Below are 22,855 nucleotides of genomic sequence, written 5' to 3'. Positions count from 1 at the left end.
TAGTTGAGGTTGAGTAGTAGAGGTTGAGTAGTAGAGGTTGAGTAGTTGAGGTTGAGTGGTTGAGAGGTTGAGTAGTAGAGGTTGAGAAGTTGAGGTTGAGTAGTTGAGGTTGAGTAGTTGAGGTTGAGTAGTTAAGGTTGAGTAGTTGAGGTTGAGTAGTTAAGGTTGAGTAGTTGAGGTTGAGTAGTTGAGGTTGAGTAGTTAAGGTTGAGTAGTTGAGGTTGAGTAGTTGAGGTTGAGTAGTAGAGGTTGAGAAGTTGAGGTTGAGTAGTTGAGGTTGAGTAGTTGAGGTTGAGTAGTTGAGGTTGAGTAGTTGAGGTTGAGTAGTAGAGGTTGAGTAGTAGAGGTTGAGTAGTTGAGGTTGAGTGGTTGAGAGGTTGAGTAGTAGAGGTTGAGAAGTTGAGGTTGAGTAGTTGAGGTTGAGTAGTTGAGGTTGAGTAGTTAAGGTTGAGTAGTTGAGGTTGAGTAGTTAAGGTTGAGTAGTTGAGGTTGAGTAGTTGAGGTTGAGTAGTTAAGGTTGAGTAGTTGAGGTTGAGTAGTAGAGGTTGAGAAGTTGAGGTTGAGTAGTTGAGGTTGAGTAGTTGAGGTTGAGTAGTAGAGGTTGAGTAGTTGTGGTTGAGTAGTTGAGGTTGAGTAGTAGAGGTTGAGTAGTAGAGGTTGAGTAGTAGAGGTTGAGTAGTTCAGGTTGAGTAGTTCAGGTTGAGTAGTTCAGGTTGAGTAGTTGAGTAGTTGGGGTTTAGTTGAGGTTGAGTAGTTGAGGTTGAGTAGTAGAGGTTGAGTAGTAGAGGTTGAGTAGTAGAGGTTGAGTAGTTCAGGTTGAGTAGTTCAGGTTGAGTAGTTGAGGTTGAGTGGTTGAGTAGTTGGGGTTTAGTTGAGGTTGAGTAGTTGAGGTTGAGTAGTTGAGGTTGAGTAGTTGAGGTTGAGTAGTAGAGGTTGAGTAGTTGAGTAGTTGAGGTTGAGTAGTAGAGGTTGAGTAGTTCAGGTTGAGTAGTTAAGGTTGAGTAGTTAAGGTTGAGTAGTTGAGGTTGAGTAGTTGAGGTTGAGTAGTTGAGGTTGAGTAGTTGAGGTTGAGTAGTTAAGGTTGAGTAGTTGAGGTTGAGTAGTTGAGGTTGAGTAGTAGAGGTTGAGTAGTTGAGGTTGAGTAGTTAAGGTTGAGTAGTTGAGGTTGAGTAGTTGAGGTTGAGTAGTTGAGGTTGAGTAGTTGAGGTTGAGTAGTTGTGGTTGAGTAGTTGAGGTTGAGTAGTTGAGGTTGAGTAGTTGAGGTTGAGTAGTAGAGGTTGAGTAGTAGAGGTTGAGTAGTTGAGGTTGAGTAGTTAAGGTTGAGTAGTAGAGGTTGAGAAGTTGAGGTTGAGTAGTTGAGGTTGAGTAGTTGAGGTTGAGTAGTAGAGGTTGAGTAGTTGAGGTTGAGTGGTTGAGGTTGAGTAGTTGAGGTTGAGTAGTAGAGGTTGAGAAGTTGAGGTTGAGTAGTTGAGGTTGAGTAGTTGAGGTTGAGTAGTTGAGGTTGAGTAGTTGAGGTTGAGTAGTAGAGGTTGAGTAGTAGAGGTTGAGTAGTTGAGGTTGAGTGGTTGAGAGGTTGAGTAGTAGAGGTTGAGAAGTTGAGGTTGAGTAGTTGAGGTTGAGTAGTTGAGGTTGAGTAGTTAAGGTTGAGTAGTTGAGGTTGAGTAGTTAAGGTTGAGTAGTTGAGGTTGAGTAGTTGAGGTTGGGTAGTTAAGGTTGAGTAGTTGAGGTTGAGTAGTTGAGGTTGAGTAGTAGAGGTTGAGAAGTTGAGGTTGAGTAGTTGAGGTTGAGTAGTTGAGGTTGAGTAGTTGAGGTTGAGTAGTTGAGGTTGAGTAGTAGAGGTTGAGTAGTAGAGGTTGAGTAGTTGAGGTTGAGTGGTTGAGAGGTTGAGTAGTAGAGGTTGAGAAGTTGAGGTTGAGTAGTTGAGGTTGAGTAGTTGAGGTTGAGTAGTTGAGGTTGAGTAGTTAAGGTTGAGTAGTTGAGGTTGAGTAGTTGAGGTTGAGTAGTTAAGGTTGAGTAGTTGAGGTTGAGTAGTAGAGGTTGAGAAGTTGAGGTTGAGTAGTTGAGGTTGAGTAGTTGAGGTTGAGTAGTAGAGGTTGAGTAGTTGTGGTTGAGTAGTAGAGGTTGAGTAGTAGAGGTTGAGTAGTTCAGGTTGAGTAGTTCAGGTTGAGTAGTTCAGGTTGAGTGGTTGAGTAGTTGAGGTTGAGTGGTTGAGTAGTTGGGGTTTAGTTGAGGTTGAGTAGTTGAGGTTGAGTAGTTGAGGTTGAGTAGTTGAGGTTGAGTAGTAGAGGTTGAGTAGTTGAGTAGTTGAGGTTGAGTAGTAGAGGTTGAGTAGTTCAGGTTGAGTAGTTCAGGTTGAGTAGTTGAGGTTGAGTAGTTGAGGTTGAGTAGTAGAGGTTGAGTAGTTGAGGTTGAGTAGTTGAGGTTGAGTAGTAGAGGTTGAGTAGTTGAGGTTGAGTAGTAGAGGTTGAGTAGTTGAGGTTGAGTAGTTGAGGTTGAGTAGTCGAGGTTGAGTAGTTGAGGTTGAGTAGTAGAGGTTGAGTAGTTGAGGTTGAGTAGTAGAGGTTGAGTAGTTGAGGTTGAGTAGTAGAGGTTGAGTAGTTGAGGTTGAGTAGTTGAGGTTGAGTAGTTGAGGTTGAGTAGTAGAGGTTGAGTAGTAGAGGTTGAGTAGTTGAGGTTGAGTAGTAGAGGTTGAGTAGTTGAGGTTGAGTAGTTGAGGTTGAGTAGTTGAGGTTGAGTAGTCGAGGTTGAGTAGTAGAGGTTGAGTAGTTGAGGTTGAGTAGTAGAGGTTGAGTAGTAGAGGTTGAGTAGTAGAGGTTGAGTAGTAGAGGTTGAGTAGTTGAGGTTGAGTAGTTGAGGTTGAGTAGTAGAGGTTGAGTAGTTGAGGTTGAGTAGTAGAGGTTGAGTAGTTGAGGTTGAGTAGTTGAGGTTGAGTAGTTGAGGTTGAGTAGTTGAGGTTGAGTAGTAGAGGTTGAGTAGTTGAGGTTGAGTAGTTGAGGTTGAGTAGTTGAGTAGTTGAGGTTGAGTGGTTGAGAGGTTGAGTAGTTGTGGTTGAGTAGTTGAGGTTGAGTAGTAGAGGTTGAGTAGTAGAGGTTGAGTAGTTGAGGTTGAGTAGTAGAGGTTGAGTAGTTGAGGTTGAGTAGTAGAGGTTGAGTAGTTGAGGTTGAGTAGTCGAGGTTGAGTAGTAGAGGTTGAGTAGTTGAGGTTGAGTAGTTGAGGTTGAGTAGTTGTGGTTGAGTAGTTGAGGTTGAGTAGTTGAGGTTGAGTAGTTGAGGTTGAGTAGTTGAGGTTGAGTAGTTGAGGTTGAGTAGTAGAGGTTGAGTAGTTGTGGTTGAGTAGTTGAGGTTGAGTAGTTGAGGTTGAGTAGTTGAGGTTGAGTAGTCGAGGTTGAGTAGTTGAGGTTGAGTGGTTGAGTAGTTGAGGTTGAGTGGTTGAGTAGTTGGGGTTTAGTTGAGGTTGAGTAGTTAAGGTTGAGTGGTTGAGTAGTTGAGGTTGAGTGGTTGAGAGGTTGAGTAGTTGTGGTTGAGTAGTTGAGGTTGAGTAGTAGAGGTTGAGTAGTTGAGGTTGAGTAGTAGAGGTTGAGTAGTTGAGGTTGAGTAGTAGAGGTTGAGTAGTTGAGGTTGAGTAGTTGAGGTTGAGTAGTAGAGGTTGAGTAGTTGAGGTTGAGTAGTAGAGGTTGAGTAGTTGAGGTTGAGTAGTTGAGGTTGAGTAGTTGAGGTTGAGTAGTTGAGGTTGAGTAGTAGAGGTTGAGTAGTTGAGGTTGAGTAGTTGAGTAGTTGAGGTTGAGTGGTTGAGAGGTTGAGTAGTTGTGGTTGAGTAGTTGAGGTTGAGTAGTAGAGGTTGAGTAGTTGAGGTTGAGTAGTAGAGGTTGAGTAGTTGAGGTTGAGTAGTAGAGGTTGAGTAGTTGTGGTTGAGTAGTTGAGGTTGAGTAGTTGAGGTTGAGTAGTAGAGGTTGAGTAGTTGAGGTTGAGGAGTTGAGGTTGAGTAGTTGAGGTTGAGTCGTAGAGGTTGAGTAGTTGTGGTTGAGTAGTTGAGGTTGAGTAGTAGAGGTTGAGTAGTTGAGGTTGAGTAGTAGAGGTTGAGTAGTTGTGGTTGAGTAGTTGAGGTTGAGTAGTAGAGGTTGAGTAGTAGAGGTTGAGTAGTTGAGGTTGAGTGGTTGAGTAGTTGAGGTTGAGTAGTTGAGGTTGAGTAGTAGAGGTTGAGTAGTTGAGGTTGAGTAGTTGAGGTTGAGTAGTTGAGGTTGAGTAGTAGAGGTTGAGTAGTTGAGGTTGAGTAGTTGAGGTTGAGTAGTTAAGGTTGAGTAGTTGAGGTTGAGTAGTCGAGGTTGAGTAGTTGAGGTTGAGTGGTTGAGTAGTTGAGGTTGAGTGGTTGAGTAGTTGGGGTTTAGTTGAGGTTGAGTAGTTAAGGTTGAGTGGTTGAGTAGTTGAGGTTGAGTGGTTGAGAGGTTGAGTAGTTGTGGTTGAGTAGTTGAGGTTGAGTAGTAGAGGTTGAGTAGTTGAGGTTGAGTAGTAGAGGTTGAGTAGTTGAGGTTGAGTAGTAGAGGTTGAGTAGTTGAGGTTGAGTAGTTGAGGTTGAGTAGTAGAGGTTGAGTAGTTGAGGTTGAGTAGTAGAGGTTGAGTAGTTGAGGTTGAGTAGTTGAGGTTGAGTAGTTGAGGTTGAGTAGTTGAGGTTGAGTAGTAGAGGTTGAGTAGTTGAGGTTGAGTAGTTGAGGTTGAGTAGTTGAGGTTGAGTAGTTGAGTAGTTGAGGTTGAGTGGTTGAGAGGTTGAGTAGTTGTGGTTGAGTAGTTGAGGTTGAGTAGTAGAGGTTGAGTAGTTGAGGTTGAGTAGTAGAGGTTGAGTAGTAGAGGTTGAGTAGTTGTGGTTGAGTAGTTGAGGTTGAGTAGTTGAGGTTGAGTAGTAGAGGTTGAGTAGTTGAGGTTGAGTAGTTGAGGTTGAGTAGTTGAGGTTGAGTAGTAGAGGTTGAGTAGTTGTGGTTGAGTAGTTGAGGTTGAGTAGTAGAGGTTGAGTAGTTGAGGTTGAGTAGTAGAGGTTGAGTAGTTGTGGTTGAGTAGTTGAGGTTGAGTAGTAGAGGTTGAGTAGTAGAGGTTGAGTAGTTGAGGTTGAGTGGTTGAGGTTGAGTAGTTGAGGTTGAGTAGTTGAGGTTGAGTAGTAGAGGTTGAGTAGTTGAGGTTGAGTAGTAGAGGTTGAGTAGTTGAGGTTGAGTAGTTGAGGTTGAGTAGTAGAGGTTGAGTAGTAGAGGTTGAGTGGTTGAGTAGTTGAGGTTGAGTAGTTGAGGTTGAGTAGTTGAGGTTGAGTAGTTGAGGTTGAGTAGTAGAGGTTGAGTAGTTGAGGTTGAGTAGTAGAGGTTGAGTAGTTGAGGTTGAGTAGTTGAGGTTGAGTAGTCGAGGTTGAGTAGTCGAGGTTGAGTAGTTGAGTAGAGAAAACTGTAAAGATGGTCTACATATTTTCTTTAAATCTGTAGGTTCCAGTGCTGGTGCAGGAAGTGGAGATTTCCATGTTTACCGAGGAGTGAGAAGGCGAGAATACGCTCGGCAAAAATTTCTTGATGAAAAGGAGGCTAAGGTAATTTGAAAGAGGCAGATCAAGTTTCTATCGGCTTGTTCATACTACATACATGTATGGAAGGCTTGTAAATATGTGTACCGTGGGCATACCTATGTACATGTATTATACATCGTTCAATGTTTAGACATTTGAGACAGGGTAAGTCGCTTCCCAACAGCCATTCTTGCCGTCAGCGTGATTAAGGATTTTGCCTTTTGTGTCTGCGCATACATTAAAATATTACAAAATAGCATGCGTAACTGATCATAACATATCAGTGCGAAATGGTAAGTTCAAGAATTAAGTTGGAGTTCTTTTATGTAAATTTATAGTGCTATCAATCTCACAACAGTGTTTACCCTGCCGTGATAACTTGTTAGGTTTACTCTAGTTCTAGCCAAAATGCTTTAGTGCACAATCTATATTCCTCTACCAGAAGTATGTAGTGTTAAGGTGATGTTTATTTGGTATCCCAGTCTTTAACTGACTAGCTATTTATCTGTGAACACACCTGTTTATTGCCAATTTTTATTTTCATCATCATAAATGGCCATCATTTTAATGTTTCTGTTACAATCTGCACCTACCACAATACTTAATTGCGCAATATTGCTCAAGTTGGTTGAAGATAAAAGGTTGTCAGATGAATTGGTGAAGCTGGCTAGTGCATGTTGAACGTTACATAACCCAGTATGTATACACAAGAAATGTTGTTCAGTATTCGCAAATGCATTCCAAGTAAAATTGTTCTGTAATGCTGTTTGCAAAGTGAAACTGCTCAGTAGAGGCATACAAATTAGGACTTAGCTGCAAAAAGAAACTGCTCCATACGTGATATAATTAATATGAAACTACTCAGTGCCATGGCAACCATATCGCACAACTACTAGGCTACTTTATTGTTATATCCAAGGTACAACTGTTTCGTCTTCTACGCATTGCACTACTCAGCCATATCACTTCTAGAGCATGGTGTGAGTGAGCTCTGCCAGTAATACAAGCAAAATGTCTGGTCGCTAATGGGGCTGAGTTTTAATATTAGAAACAGCGATTTTACAGTTGTAAGTATTTCTCCTGAAGATTGCTAAATGGTCATAATTATGTAGGTTGAGATATCTTTTATTATACACACCTACTATCTGTCAATGTGGTAATAATATACATGTATATACAATACAATAAATTTTAGATTGAATAATTAACACAATTGATGAAAGTACTGGTGTTGACACAGTAAATCTATGTTATGATGTGAATGCAGGACTTCTCTCACACTAAGCTAATGGATAGTTGCAACACATGTTGCTGACACTTTTGAACAGTTTAAAATTGTTAAGGTTGCCGTCACGGTAAAACGAGCGCTATAATATAAATTATTTTGCCATTTATAAAATTGTATTTTCATATTGTGTGTAGATGTTGCTAAGTTTGGATGAGTTATCACATCATGTACCGTAATTCATTATGATGAAAATTACATGGAACTAAATTTTAGAATGGAATCATGATTCCATTGTAAAAAAACATCTGCTCAAGATGAGTTGGATATATTGTTGATATATTTTTATCTCTTGCGATTTCACACTATCATAAAATGCTCTACAAAATAAGAGTTAAGTTTAATTAACAGTAGATGACAACTCGGTGTCGCAACACTAATATCATTCCGTAACCTTCAAAGTGATTCCCCCATATCAAGGCCATGGCTGTTTACACAGCAGCAAAACACTTGCGGCGTTAGGCCTGGTGGCTAACAAAGCTGAGTGGCTGATGATCGCTAGGTCATGCGGCGATGGAATGTCAAGGTCATTTTGAAAATGCCCACTCTTGGTGGTCAGTTCAAGTTGTTAGCGCTCCTTTATTTGAGACGGAAAGCGAGAACTAGTCTTTCGCAATCGCGGAACTTCTGGGTCAGAAGTATTTTCAAATATGGGAGTCACGTTTTGATCAGTGATAGATATTCACGAATATTCACAAATCCTTTTGCGATGTTGTATTATGAATAATCAGCGTTTCCGCTGCGAGTTGTATTGTTTAAGACTATGTTTGTGATTATCTCGCACTGGTCGTCTGTCAACCTCATGACAGTTATACATATTATCATCTTCACAGACTACTAAGGACGATGAATACCAAAGGAAGCTTGTCGAAAATGCCAATGCAGCAGAAGAACGAACAGCAAAAAAGAGAGCGAAAAGATTGAAAAAGAAAAAGTCTAAGCAGAAAAAAAAATCTCAACATGTTGAATCTGAATCAGGTACTGCTACCGTAGTTTCCGCGGGACTTAACACAAGGCTCACTCAAGCATTCACTGCATCAACTGTTTAATGTATTTCAGTGGCCGCCATGTTAGTACCATCAACATCTCCACCCTACTAACTCGTAATATCGTTCGCAAATCCATTTGCAACAATATTTATGTCCACAACAGTGTTGATCACTCGTTCATTCTGCGTGGTACATTTTACTTATAATTTGTAGAATCTGAACACAGCGATGATGAAACTGAAGCTGCCTGCAGTGACGCAAAAAAAATTTGTGAAGAGACGAATGAGGAGTTGCAAGCCCAAAAGGATACACACACTAATCTTGAGAAAACTCCCGTTGAGATAAAGCCTTCATAATAGTGCAGAAACTGTTAATTTCCATTATTTCTTTTGTACAATAACATTGATAGTTAATAGTTTCATGATATCTTATAATGCTAATTAATGAATGCATTTTACATAAAATATTTGGTTTTGGCAAAGGAAGAGACAGTGGCTGATGCATTGTAACTTTTATTGCTGAATGAACTCTACGAATATAACATACAACAGCACTTCTTAAGAAAACAACTAACTCCTGTCTAAACTTATTTCAGAGAAATAACTGGTTGGACTTATGTAAATGCAGATGAGTGGCTGGCTCATTTCACACACGTAGAAGAGAAAGGAACAGCAAATACATCGAGCAAAGCTGCCCTCTTCTAACAGATATCTTGTGCATGATATGATCTAATATAGGCATGCAGTATCAGATGAACATTTCAGGCCATAGCGTTCCAATAACAATAAAAATACGCAAGAGAGGTAAATGTTGTGTAAAGCATAGCTAGTCAAACAGATCAATTTGTTCCTGACAATTAGTAGACAAACCAAAACATGATTGTTACTTGCATCCATCTATGAAAACATAGATACGAGCTGCCAACACGAGACCTGAAGCTGAAAATCCAGCCTCTTTTCTATCTAGTCAACGGCTCAGCTGCTGCGTTTTACCAACCTTGACAATCCTAGCTTGCATGTGCCCTACACATCTCAAAATCTGTTTCTTGTGCTTAAAAGTTAAAAATGTCCAAATGACATCAGTTTTTGGATAGACAATGGACGACGAGACTTGTGTATGAAGGCTGACAGTGCTGGGTAGATTTGACTGACGGTATTTGACATCGTCACCACCAACCTTTTGCTATGCAAATCTCTGTTGTAACTCCATTACCTTCATCAACTCTTCTCTAGCAAGATAAACATGGTTACGTTTGAGCACTACATTAGATACAAATCGAACCACCATCATAGGAAGGTTAGAGGAATTTGAGATGTGCTGATAAAGGACTACCTTCTGTAATGCGCACCTCCATGGACTGGCGCTAGTAGGGTGTGAACTGTCCTGCTCCCTGCGACAGCTGACCAGGGTAATAGTTGCGGTCACCCTGGTAAGTAGAATCTTGCGACAGCATCATATCTGCTTGAGACTTGAACTCATCTACCATGTAGCTGTCCTAAAAACAGCAACAGGTCATGAAAAATTTTCTCTAGGACACATTGGTGTGAGACGATTGTACCCCAAAAATCACACGCGTAAGATTCGATGAACATTTTAATGGCAGACTAACAGATTTAAAAATATTTGTTAAAAGTTAGGCAGGAAGCAAGCAAGGCATCGGGTTATATACTTTTGCTTGCCAACAGTTCTGCATCAGCCGAATTTAGCTCCCTGATTCACCAGCTCAAGTTGGAACAAACACTAGCCTGATTATAACTAAAATTTCAAAAAATGCAAGTCACCTTTTTGAGGAAGTAGATTGCTAGCATAGTTAAACTAGTAGGGCATTCAATTGACCAACAGTTACAGGAAGATTATGATGTTGTATATCTGTAGGGCATTCAATTGACCACCAGTTACAGGAAGATTATGATGTATATCTGTAGGGCATTCAATTGACCAACAGTTACAGGAAGATTATGATGTTGTATATCTGTAGGGCGTTCAATTGACCACCAGTTACAGGAAAGTTATGACATCACATATTAGTAGGGTTATTTTCTGGTATTTCCACTCGGCTTGTAGAAGAGATTCCTAATGCATTGGACCCTCACCATACGATTCTAATTCGTTACGGTTTTGTTATCATAAGGCAAAGATTTCGTATAGAAGGGTATAAAACCCATAGTAAATATCTAATGCAAACACCCTCTGATAAAAATCGTAAATTTTATATACGTACTGTACACATTAAAAATTAGTAACAAAATAATATGTTAACTTTAGTAACTATAATTACCTACAGTAACTTGAGTGTATTTAGTGGTTATGATCTGCAATAAGATGTATGTTACAATCACTATGTTTCCATGACACGCATGAGCAAATTTGAGCCATCTTGCAAGTTAACCGCATCATGGAAATGGCATAAATCCGCAAGCTAAGAGAGTTTTGTGATTCTCAAATCTTTATCGTGCTAGCGAATAATGGAAATGCCACTTGCGAATGATGCGCATCAAAATATTTTCTATTTCATTATAAGCATTTTCACGATTCAGTCGGTTTTATTTTGATTTGAGCAGTTTCAATGCTAAGATGAAACGAAGAAGAAGCGAACGATTGCTGCTAAACTGAGCCCGACAGGCTGTGTAGCTATTTATAGTCATTAATTAGGTTATTAGTTATTACAGTAATACTTAAACTTATGAGTGCCCCAACGTACGCGAAAATTGAGATACGAGCCAGCTTTTAAGCAAGTTTTAGCACTAACATACGAGCCATGTTTGAGATACGAGCACGTGAGTCAGTTGCCAAGTATGTTGGAGGTGTTTTATGACAACAGCATCAATCTGTATTTTTCAACTGCTCAAGTTATACTTTTGTACCGTGTTTTTTTCTGCGCGGTTTTCAGCACAGAACTATGTGAATTAAAAGTACTGTGCGTAGATCGAAAGTTTGCTAGTAAAATGAAAGATAATGCAAAGAAAAAGCGAATGATAACAATTGATATTAAACGGAAAATTATTGAAAAATATGCGAAATGTGTATGCGTGATTGAGCTAGCTCAGCAATATGACAGAAATACATCCACACAACTATCAACAGAAGAATTATATTTAGGGCATTTAGTTCGCAAAAGGACTAATCATAGTTTCTAAACGGCGCAGCGATCTTCACGACCGCTGATGGAGAGACTGCTCAGGCATTGGATAAAAGACAAACAATTGGCCGGTGACAGCGTAACTGAAACGATGCCATGTGAAAAGGCGGTGCTATCTACCAAGACTATAAAAAATAGACATTCGGACAAGTTGGCTAGTGGTCGTGCATTAACCCTTTGTGATGCCACCTGCGTTCGTCCTAATCACAACATGTTGAAAGAGCGACAAAGGCAAACGTCCTTAGATAGGTTTCTCTTAAAACGGCCGGCTGGTCGTGAGAGCGAAACAAAGGAAAAATTAGCTAACCAGCGAGAAACTTAAAACTATGAACGACAAAGAAATTTTAATTACGTTACGTTAAAAATGAAAGTTTACTTTTAGGTCTAGTTCTAAGTTTGTCTTTTAAGACTTTGATAAAATCCAAATTTATCAAAGTCAACTTTTGTAAAGAAGGATAATTTATCTCTCCCTCCCTGGCAAATGCTAGCGTTAGCTGCTATTGTATGTATTTAATTTTACATTTTAATTAATCACATTTCCTTGCAATATTTTTTATTTGTTGCTTTTTGAAAGCATGTGGTAAGTTAGGACAATAACCAACATGTTCTTTCTGTTACAATATCTTGTTTTGAGTGTTTTATTTGCATTTTTTAGAGTATGGAAACAAATCAATATATATTTACTTGTTCTATATATATATATATATAAATTGCACCAACATGCGAGTAAATTGACATACAAGCTCAGTCTAAGCGCATTAAGTATGACTGTATACTTGATCTATGCCCTATGGGGTCAAGCGCTGGCGTTAAATGCGCATGCATCGTGCAGGTGTTCATTGAAACACTGGATTGCAAGTAACTCAACTTCCTCACAGCCCCAAATGTGTATCACAAGCGAGTCATGAAAACATAGTCATGGTACTACGTGCAGCACGTACCGTAGGGGGTTCTTGCTTTCAAGCAGATGTAAAACATAATCACTGAATTTAACTCAAATGAATTTAGCTTACTAAACACATACTTGAAGCTAAATTTTAATATGTATTTTTAACTATTTGACTGAACTTCAACTTTTTTATCGCTAAAATTTCATCACCTATCTGTTTCTAGTTTCATTTTCGCAATAATAACATCAAACTGATCGAGATCGAGCATCGCATCTCTTCAATTTATTTTATATCCTACTATTTTTTTCCAGTTCTGTTTTCACAATAACTGATACCGAAATAATGCCGAACTGAGTGAGATCGCGCATCGTGTCTCTTTTATTCTTTGTTAGAAAGATTTCGGGAAATAGCATATCGGCATATTTGTTATTCCGACGTAATCAGCACACTGACTGTCACATTTAAATTTGGAGAAAAAATTTTTGTCGGTTTCATATGGCGAAAATATTTCATATGGAGGGCGAAAAATCAGTGTGTTCTACATTGCAGGGTGAAAAAATTGTATAACAGGGTCATCGTAACCCGAGGGCGCACTGTAGATATGTAATTTATGCAGTTAACTATTAATTTTTTGTTGTTTCAGGGACCCAATAGAATTTTTTCCATGTGATACTGATTCTATGGGTTCAGTCAAATCTCAGGCGATGCTTATGACTGGGTGACACCGTGTACATGAGTGGAACCTATGAGTGGATGATGATAAACTGAGTGAGCCAAAGAAATGGGGATATGGGAGAATGAATGGTGATACCTGGGAGAGCGCGGGCTGACTCAGGCCTGGCTGGCTCAGACCAGGCTGACTCATATGGAACGGCTGAGAAATGCTCATAAGATTCTGTGTCATCGGACCTTGGCTGCCAAATGGCTGACTGATCATACCACCAACGTCTTGGCTAGACTGTGAACCATCACCTGCAGCCTGAGAGTTGTGCTGGCCACCTTGATTGCTATAACGAGGAGGCCTGCTTGAGCCTCTCCTATCTGTTCTTGCTCCATTATAGCCTGATCTTCCTCCAGTCATAGGTTTCCTCGTCCCTGTTCAGAGAAGGAAAAAGCAATACAAGCAAGCTAATGCTATACTACGTGACACCACAGTAAGCGCATTTTTCAACATGCAGAACTCACCGTTAGCCTGAGGGATGGGTGCTTGTTGAAAGGCGGGTACGGGGGGCATGAACATGCCAATGGGCACAGGCAGATTCATAGCTGCTGTATGATAGGCCCCGCGGTCCTGAGGTATGAAGCCCATCTGGTCATGAGGCGCGCGCATGAAAGACTCTCGACCAAAGTAGGCACTACCATTCATATTAGCAGGTGGCTGAGCCCCAGACCGATCATACGCACTCCCTGTCAAATATCAATTCTGATTTATATGTTCAGGCAGTCATAACTTGGTGAGCACGAGTTACATCACTTAACCATCATGCAAATGTTTGCAATGAACCAAATCGAGCCGAAAAATTGACAAGTCAGTTTATGCTGAAAAGGTCAGCACTGCACATCAAATTTTTTTATGTTGGCCGATGTCAACTGGAATGTCAACTGTCTCCAGGCTAAAACCATAAAAATTCGTACGATTTTAAAAACTTGTAACAGATCTTCACATTACAGCATCATATCCATCGCGCACACGTTCATCATCGTTTCATCAGTCAAAACACAGTTTTGTTTACAGCGACGAATAAGACAGAAGGAATTCTGTTTCATTAAAATCCAACCAATCAAAATTAACCTTCAAAATTGTTGGACAAATTAAAACGTTTAAAAGTATTTCCTTTAATTTTTACATTTGAACAAACCCAATTACATAGGATTGGTATATGTATAGGGATAAATTTCTGCGATTGTATAAATGAAGTGATGTACATCACTTCATCAGACCAGCTTGTTGAGTAACATTAACACTCTGTTTGGATAGTCACATTCGACCATTTTTCTGAAAGAGGGTATTTATCAACCTTTGCTACGCAGCCATCAGTAATATTGAGATAGTAAGCTTATTAATATGGTAAACAGCAAATCAATTATTGCTAAAATTAATGTTGCAGCAAACAAACCTCTACAAACCATATAAATAGAGATCTAAGATAGCATCAATCAGTCAACTACCATGAGTAAACTTATAAGATGCACATTATCATCGTCAAACATTTACTAAACCAGCTTCAACTCAGTGTTAGTAACCACATCGGAGTGCGCTTACAATAGATTCTAATTCCCAAATGGAACTGATATTTACAGACATTCACACTACGCAGGTATTTAGAAATTTAACTATTTTAGCCTCAATAAAAATAACTACGGTTGAAAGAGAATTATTGCTACAAGAAGCAATGTTTCAAAGACTGGTGAGAGAATAATTCTAGCCTAGAAATCCTATCATAAAATTCAACACGGACATCTCAAACATCATAGAACTTATTTGATTAGGTTTTTGGGCAGTTACAATAGTCGCTATAGTTAAATGGTGAATTACTCGACAACATGCTCTCTTTTAGGCAGTTACAATAGCAGCTATAGTTAAATGGTGAATTACTCAACAACATGCTCTCTTTTGGGCAGTTACAATAGCCGCTATAGTTAAATGGTGAATTACTCAACAACATGCTCTTTTGGGCAGTTACAATAGCCGCTATAGTTAAATGGTGAATTACTCAACAACATGCTCTCTTTTGGGCAGTTACAATAGCAGCTATAGTTAAATGGTGAATTACTCAACAACATGTTTTCTTTTTCCACATTTGCTCTGATGTTTTGTATTTATTTTATTTTGACTTAACATCTTAGTTTTTGTTATTGATGCATTTTTAATAACAAGTTTCGTTGATATTTCTGACTGTGGTCTAAAGGTTTAGCCAATATTATTACTTTTACAAAAAAGAAGCTGAAGAATTTTGTTACGACTGTCAAACCTTGAGACAAATATATACTCTCATGTAAGAATTATTGTTTTTCTGGTTGCATCTTGTAGCGGCATCCAGTGACAAGAGATAATGCAGAATTCCTATAAACCATGAACCTCAAACTTATAATTTTGCAAAAGAGTTACTGCTAAAATTCACTATATATCAAATGAGACAAACCAGAAATATACAGGACATTTTTAGGATCTATTCATGAAAGTCTATAGAATATTACTCATAAAAGAGTAGATCTACAAGCGTGGTAAATAGAAATGCAGAGTGAGTAGCAGGCAGGACCCACCAGGTATGAGGACCTCTCTGGCGCTGAACATGGTAGAGCTCATAAATCTACCCCCTGGGTTGGCAGTGTTTACCAACTTCCTCGGTTTGCTGAACTGCATCATGCTCTCCTTTAGGTTGCTCAATGCTCCTTCTACGAGCACTTTTTGCTCTTTGTAGTAGGTCAGTAGATGGTTCCATAACTCTTGCTGGAGATAGTGTATAACAAGATGAAACAGCAAGCCTACTTCAGAAACTAGGCATTCTAAATTCATATCAACATTACAGTTACAATACAATATTTCAACTTAATCACAACTAGAAAGCCATAACAACTATCAACTGCAACCTTATTAAGCTAAAAAGTATCAGAACAGCTCCAAATCAATAAACATGACCAACAATTTGCAGCCCATAACTGGGTCATCTGTTTTCACTACTGACCTTGACCTACTGTTTGTGCGACCGTTACTGTTATTACTTTCGCTTTTATCAACAAAAATAATAAAACATCAATGGGACAAAACCAAGATCTATTTTACAAAGGTCACGGACCAACTAACAGGCATCACAACTTAGATTTTTGCAAGACCGATCTTTCAGAATATCGAATTTTTAGAATATTAATCTTTTAGAATATCAATCTTTTACAATTACAATATCAATCTTTTAGAATATCTAATTTATAATATCGATCTTTTAGAATATCAATCTTTAAGAATATCAATCTTTTAGAATACCAATTGTTTAGAATATCAATATATTAGAAGAACAATCTAATTAGCGCCATGGACAGCCTCTTTATATGATTAAACACACCAACATCTTGTGTAGAGAGCAATTATCTTAATTGGCTTGTCAAGTCCATTAACACATTGAAGCCTAGCCTTGTATACCCAGGTGAGCCCCCTTGTATACCCAGGTGAGCCCCCTTGTATACCCAGGTGAGCCCCCTTGTATACCCAGGTGAGCCCCCTTGTATACCCAGGTGAGCCCCCTTGTATACCCAGGTGAGCCCCCTTGTATACCCAGGTGAGCCCCCTTGTATACCCAGGTGAGCCCCCTTGTATACCCAGGTGAGCCCCCTTGTATACCCAGGTGAGCCCCCTTGTATACCCAGGTGAGCCCCCTGATCCTAGATCCAATTAACAACTTTCAGTCGACTGTAAAAGTACATAGAATAGCACAAAATCCTTTTCAACTGAACATCATATTGAAGCTTTAAGCTCGTAGAAATTAACGGGAAAACAAATCAAATATAGTAAATAGACTTTATTACACTTTTTCAAATATGTGATGTTTAGAGGTAACTGAGGAAATATAATGGTTGGTGGCTCAATATAAATATAATGGTTAAAAAGCTAAACATTTTTGGTGTGAAGCTCTTGTTGTTGAGAATAAGAAACTTTCTAGCTTTGTCTTTTTTCAATCTTTATTAAAATGAAATTCAATCAATGTGTCATTAGAATCTGATGTTCTGTCGGCAGCCATTGTTCATTTCTCAGGTTGGCACTATCTCAAGAACAATCCAATCAACTTGAAACTTGGAAATCACATTCAAAACGTATACCACATGAAGCAACAACAATTTTGTAATCTCATATAAACCACAAGTGTGGAAAAACAAAGCGAAACTGCCCTAGTGCCGAGGCTTTCATGTGTTAAAGCTAATACAAAGTTTATATATATTTCAAGCATATTTCTATTAGTAGTCTGACTGACCGGCTAGGTAAAAAAAGCAGTTATTGACTTAAATCTCACTGCGCTTCTCGCCAGCAGGTATGCGCATCAGCAACATATTAATTGCTAATGAAGATAATTGCTACAGACATGTTAAGCAGTAATTGTTAATGCAAATCTTGCACGCGTAAAAATCAAAAACCGCAGCCTACCTTAGAGAGAACTTTGGGATTGCCAACAATGATGATGCCAAATTTAGCACGAGTGAGTGCAACATTGAGACGACGGGGATCATTGAGGAAGCCGATACCCTGGTGTTCATTGGCTCTGACACACGACAAAATGATGAAATCCTTCTCCCTTCCTTGGAAGGCATCCACACTCGCTACTTCTATTTCCTGCCAAATATTCAAGCAAAGATATTGTTTCAAGGCTTTCAAACTACCCATCATATTAAATCATTAGGCAAAAAGCAAAATATATTTGTCTCATTTGTTACTATAGACAGATGCACTACCTACCTCGTAGAGTTTGTGAGGCATCGTGCCACTATGCTTCATATACATGACGCAGTAAGCGCGCTGGCCCTCGTATGGAGTGATAACTCCTATCTGGTCTGGTTTGATACCAGCTTTGAGAAAACGAGTAGCAATCTTCTCCACACATGCCGCCTCTGTTCTGTTGAGATACGAAGTGCCCGAGCTGGATATTTCTTCCTGGCCCGTGGTAGCGTAGAAGAACATGGGCTTCTCAGGTTGTGGCCAATTGAAATCCACCACATTCCTCATGCGCTCAGCTACAGTCATGCACAGTATTATAGATTGCAGTTGAATGCTTCGAGAACTAAATTAGAAATGTACAGTGAATTCATGGATAAAACAAACACCTACCAGCGGTCACTCCATTCTGCAGACTGCCCTCATAGAAAATGTTACTGGGGAACGCGCTCAGCGCCGGGTGCATTCTGTACTGCACCTGCAATCTGATTGGTCGGGTGCCAAGTACAACAAGCCTCTCAAAAAGACTCTGGGAGAGGCCAGCCCGTGCTGCTTTCTTGCACATAACAACAGGGCCAAGCTGGCAGTGGTCTCCCACAAGGACGAGCTGTTCACAAAGAGCAGAGATATGCAAATTACTCATCTTCATTGCACTAGAAAAACGTATATATTCCTAACTTGTTATATATTAACTGTATAAACTCTCCTATCAAGATCTCACAGAAGTAGACATGCTAGATGGTCTCAAAGCAATGCATAGAATAGTTGAGAAGCCATGTTGTTACAATAGAGCAAACGTCTTTAACCGAGCCACTCTAATACATACATATTTAGCATGTAATCTAAAATGACAAATTCTGCTAACAAATTAACAAATCTTTTGTAAATATCTACTCATGTTTTCAGGCCTGGTCCATTCAAAGGGATTTCCTAAATTGTGTAAACCAGTCATACAAAAAGGGAGACAATTTCTATTAACAGTTATTTTCTGTTTCACTAAATACAAAAGATAATACTTTATAATATACAAAAGATAATATTTGATAACAAAAAGTAATTTTTATTTGGCACTTTCAAGACTGCAGACCTAAAATGCCAATCCCAATGATAAGTGAGCCAGCCATAAAAAAGTGTGCCTTTACATTTCCCCTTTTAAAATCTAATAGGCCTGTAAGACCTTGCTCAAAATAAAAATCACTTTTTACTTTATCAATGCACACGTCTAACTTGGTATGTTTGTACTCTAAACAGTTGTTAAATATAGTGTAACCTTTCCATCATCATCTTATAGTTAATCTCTCTCATCGTTTCCTCATAAACTCTTGCTAATATAACAAGTTTTATATGAAAACCTACGGCTGAGCTGCTGCAGCGTCTTCAGTAACATAAATATAACAATCTTCGTAATACCATCTACGCAATCCCATGCTCAGAAAAAGCTAAGACGGCATTTAATAAAGAATAGTAACCAAAGATTTATTCAAGTCATTAAAAGATATTTTAAACTAAATAATTATTGCATGTTTGCCTAACGTGAATATTTAATTAAGATGATAAGTCATTCCTCACTATATCGCTAGAGATTTTGTCCAAAATAATATGTATTTTATTAACTTACCTAAAGTAACATGTATTTTATTAATTTATCTAAAGTAATATGTATTTTATTAATTCATCTAGAGTAACATGTATTTTATCAACTTATGCATGGTAATATGCGTGGTAATCGCTTCAATGAAGCTTTGCCATTGGACATGTAAGACTTGTTTGACAAACACTCTACAGGTTCATCATGCAAACAGTAAGAAATCCATCTCAGTCAATCATATGTATACTCCATACTCGAACACCAGAATACCATGTATCAAGCAGCAAATCAACTGACCTGCCTACAGCCCAATACCACAGGAATCATGCATTCTGGTTCTGTTGCCTGAGTGCTTTCATCAATCAGGGTGTACTTGAAGTTCATATTAGCGATACGGGGATCACCCGCCCCGACGCAAGTGCAACAAATCACATCAGCATGCTGCAGTAGCTCTTTTTCAGCCTGCCGCTTCAGAGCGCGATATCGCTTTTCATCATTAGAAGACAACTCTCCAGTTTCGTCTTTAAGCAGCTGGAGCTTGGCCAGTTCTCCACTCCTGTAATGCCCAGTCAACTATATGCACCACAAGAATCATCAACAGAAGCTATTTACTAACCTCACCAACTCAAGTAATAACCGGATTCGATGCCTCTACTTAACTCATGTGTGACAAGATAGCATGCTGTCAATTACACATTCTTACAGCTGTTTACGCGTATATTTATACATTTTATATAGCAAATAAATGTACAAAAACAAGCTTTAATACATTTGTAGATTATTTTTTGTAGATTCCATTTGTAATCTTACATTTGTAGATTAGTTTCAAAAGGGAGACTACTTTGCTGTCCATAGAATACTTGAATACATTTCACGAAAAAGTAATAAACTGGCCATTCACAAGTAGAAAGATTTGCAATGATCACAACAGTTCAAGCCTGAATAACATATCAATACCTAGTCAACAAATTTTACAAATCTTTGAAAAGAAATATTTAAGCAATTGCTCAATTTTCACAAGATTAAAGAATGTTTGCTTGTTTTCAGTGAACAGCAAATATTTCCTGGGCCATTTTCACCAATTACAAAAATTCCCTGAACACATGAATCTCTGGGGTTTCCACCCAAATAAACAATATTGAAAAAAGAGATGTATTCATGCATATGCTATTGGTATTTTGTGTGTTGACCTCAAAATAGACGGCGTGTGTATAAGTTGCTGCTAGCACGCAAGCGCTAATACAGTCAGTATCAAGTGACACCTACAGGTATGATAGAATTTAGCATTCCACTGCATTTCTGCTTGCTTACCCGGAAAGATTTCTAACTTGGTTGTGCAAGGCCAAAAAGCTGACATCACTAGCGATAGCCTCTCTGCTCTTCGCCGCCAGTCTCACAACCTTTAAACCCGTCTTGTGTATCTTCTCCGTAAGCTGGTCAACGGCGATATTGCTTGGGGCACAGACAAGAACCTGCTGCGCATTCTGCTTAGCCAAGTGATAGACAATGGTGGCCGATGTCACAGTCTTGCCTGTGCCAGGTGGACCCTGTGTTCACGCATAAATTCACCTTAGACTTTGTACAAAATGAGCTAAGAAATGTGAATCCAAAGTTGTTAATACTGGCATCCTGCTTGAGCTCTCCTACGCAGCCATGCAACATCTGCATTTGGAAATGTTAAAGAATGCGAAATCAAAGTTTAATTATGTTTCACATACAGTGGACCCTTGCTATACGACATTAATTCATTCCCGTGTTGGCATGGCAAGGCAACAATGTCGTGTAGAGGGGTATAGAAAGAAACCCATAGCCATTATCTAACGCAAACACCACTCCCCAGGTGAAAAACATCAACATGTTATACTGTAAATATTAAAAATTAGTAACAAAATGGTATATTAGCCTAGTGACTGTAGTTTATTTATAGCTAACCTAGTAACTTCACCTTCGTTGCCATGGTAATAATGTATTTTACTTCTTTTAACGTTGTTATCAACCTTAAAACTCATGGCTAACGAAATTCAAGTTATATGTGTAATAATATACCCATAATGGATTAAAGTTTATAGTAAATATTATATTAAACACTAAAATGCACAATAAATTTTCACTTTCGCTTACTTTTTACTAATTTTCGTTTCACTCACACAATATCAAACAATTATTAAACACAAAGAATATCGAACTGTGAGAGCAAGCATCGTATCTTTTTCAGGCGTTGCGAAGATTTTGGCGAATAGCGCATGGCATCATCATTATTCCAATGTATACAGCACACCCACCGCCAAATTTGAATTTCGAGAAACAGTTTTGTTGATGTCGTATAGTAAAAAATACCATAACCAGGTGGCGAAAAAAAACAATGTGTTCCAAATAATATGGTGAAAAAATTGTAAAACGGACGTTGCCACCCGGAGGTGCACTGTATATATTTTATGAATACCTAGTACGCTTGCCAGTCCCGCCCACTGTGAGAGACCGTCATGAGTAATCAGTATATGAAGAACTATCCAGTAAATTGTCAAGGCTGCCGAGTGGTATAATAGTAGCGTGCTTGCGTTTCACTTCGATGCCCCAGTTTTAATACACATGAGAAGCAATCCTTTTTTAAACGCTTTTCTATAATTCGATAAAACCTAATATTTGTCAGGAAATTCCAATCTATGGCGTTTTCGTGATGGCTGCGATTAACTGTTTGTTTTTGAGCTTTTAAGAGCTTGTAATCACATTTCCACATATGTGACACTTACAACGCAGCAGGGTAAGACTTGGTGAACCTTTTGATACCAAATAACTGTAATGTGAATTTTGTTGCAAGTCAACCTTCAAGCTCTTGGTGGGGCGAGGGACGGACCGACACTGCTCTTATAATAGTAATGATTTTATTGTCCTGGAGAGAGAATGTTGTAAAGGAGCTCACTTACACGGTATAACAACTTAATCTAATTAGAGCATTGGAAATGTATAGGTTTTTACCACGATCATTCTAATAACGCCATTTTGAGACTACACCCGAGTGTACAATGTATTATATAGGTTAGCTGATACAGATGCTTGTTCACCCATAATCATATCTAAAGAATAAAAATACTGCTCAATTATCCAGATAAAGTTATCAATGCAATCATCAGCAGTGTTAGTTGTTCCCTCTTGGTTCATGACAGCGTGGAACACATTGTGAAATAGTTCAACAAACCTGGATGAGGCTGATAGGACGTTGCAGAACAGTTTTTACTGCATAAACCTGAGAATGGTTGAGCTCGGGCAGACCGGGTGCGCTGAACCTCTTGGGAAGGCTCGTCTTCATTACAACCTCCTCCATCTCATGCCCCAACAGCTTGTGGTATATATATGCTGATACTGAATGTTCATCCACAGCGAATGTCTTCATTGCATTTTGCATCCTGTAGAAAATGATTAGGGCATTACAGCGACCGATCACATCCGAAGCGAGTCGATTAACGGAGTATCACCTACTAACAGAGCACGTGGTGTTAAGTGAAGGGTGTTCAAGGGAGTCATATGAAACTAAAGACTAGCCCTAATACTCTGATTACAGTTATGCGTAATACTAGTGACTGAGTAACACTCAACAACTACTAGTTACAACTAATTGCCCAACCGTTTTACAATGTCTAATCGGAACTCCATACACAAATTTGGAACAGATATAAAAAAAACTTAACTGTTCATCTTCGAGTTTATCTTGTAGAAAATCAGAAAAATAATTTTGCTGTAAACTGGTTCCACCACAGCTGACGCTTCATAGGACATGCCTCGACAGATGAGTGCCCCAACATATGAAAACATCAAGATACAAGCAACCCTTTGAGCAAGTTAATGCACTGAGATAAGATAAACCTTTCAGATACACGCAAACAAGCCGGTTCTCAATGACCATTAAATGGCCAAGTATGCGATAGGCCACTTTCGAAAACAGCATCGCTCGGTTTTTCTCATCGAATCAGGTTGAAATAAGTTTTAATAAGGTCGGCTAAAAGTCAAAGTGA

At 38.9% G+C, this 22,855-nt stretch overlaps 2 protein-coding genes across 3 annotated transcripts in view; one reads left to right on the top strand and one right to left on the bottom strand.

Moving 5' to 3' along the window:
* LOC137392183 (PRKR-interacting protein 1 homolog) overlaps nt 1-8,189 on the top strand; it is a 42,895-nt gene extending 34,706 nt beyond the window's left edge. For both annotated transcript variants that reach the window (XM_068078824.1, XM_068078825.1), the window contains exons 3-5: nt 5,459-5,559; nt 7,654-7,798; nt 8,023-8,189. In XM_068078824.1, the coding sequence (XP_067934925.1) occupies nt 5,459-5,559; nt 7,654-7,798; nt 8,023-8,165 (389 nt within the window). In that variant the 3' untranslated portion in view covers nt 8,166-8,189. The remainder of the gene's footprint in view (nt 1-5,458; nt 5,560-7,653; nt 7,799-8,022) is intronic.
* A 116-nt stretch (nt 8,190-8,305) lies between these two features.
* Nucleotides 8,306-22,855, bottom strand: part of LOC137392182 (regulator of nonsense transcripts 1-like) — a 47,219-nt gene continuing 32,669 nt past the window's right edge. The window contains exons 9-19 of the mRNA XM_068078823.1: nt 22,042-22,249; nt 20,157-20,392; nt 19,143-19,401; nt 17,651-17,864; nt 17,282-17,556; nt 16,973-17,158; nt 15,103-15,289; nt 13,024-13,245; nt 12,650-12,933; nt 9,142-9,304; nt 8,306-9,037 (exon numbers count right to left, since the gene is read on the bottom strand). Of these exons, the coding sequence (XP_067934924.1) occupies nt 9,173-9,304; nt 12,650-12,933; nt 13,024-13,245; nt 15,103-15,289; nt 16,973-17,158; nt 17,282-17,556; nt 17,651-17,864; nt 19,143-19,401; nt 20,157-20,392; nt 22,042-22,249 (2,203 nt within the window). The 3' untranslated portion in view covers nt 8,306-9,037; nt 9,142-9,172. The remainder of the gene's footprint in view (nt 9,038-9,141; nt 9,305-12,649; nt 12,934-13,023; nt 13,246-15,102; nt 15,290-16,972; nt 17,159-17,281; nt 17,557-17,650; nt 17,865-19,142; nt 19,402-20,156; nt 20,393-22,041; nt 22,250-22,855) is intronic.

Source organism: Watersipora subatra, chromosome 3, assembly GCF_963576615.1.
Source record: "Watersipora subatra chromosome 3, tzWatSuba1.1, whole genome shotgun sequence".
Taxonomy (NCBI): Eukaryota; Metazoa; Bryozoa; class Gymnolaemata; order Cheilostomatida; family Watersiporidae; genus Watersipora; species Watersipora subatra.
The sequence above is the reverse complement of the archived record's forward strand: the minus strand, read 5'-3'. Positions and strand labels throughout refer to the sequence as shown.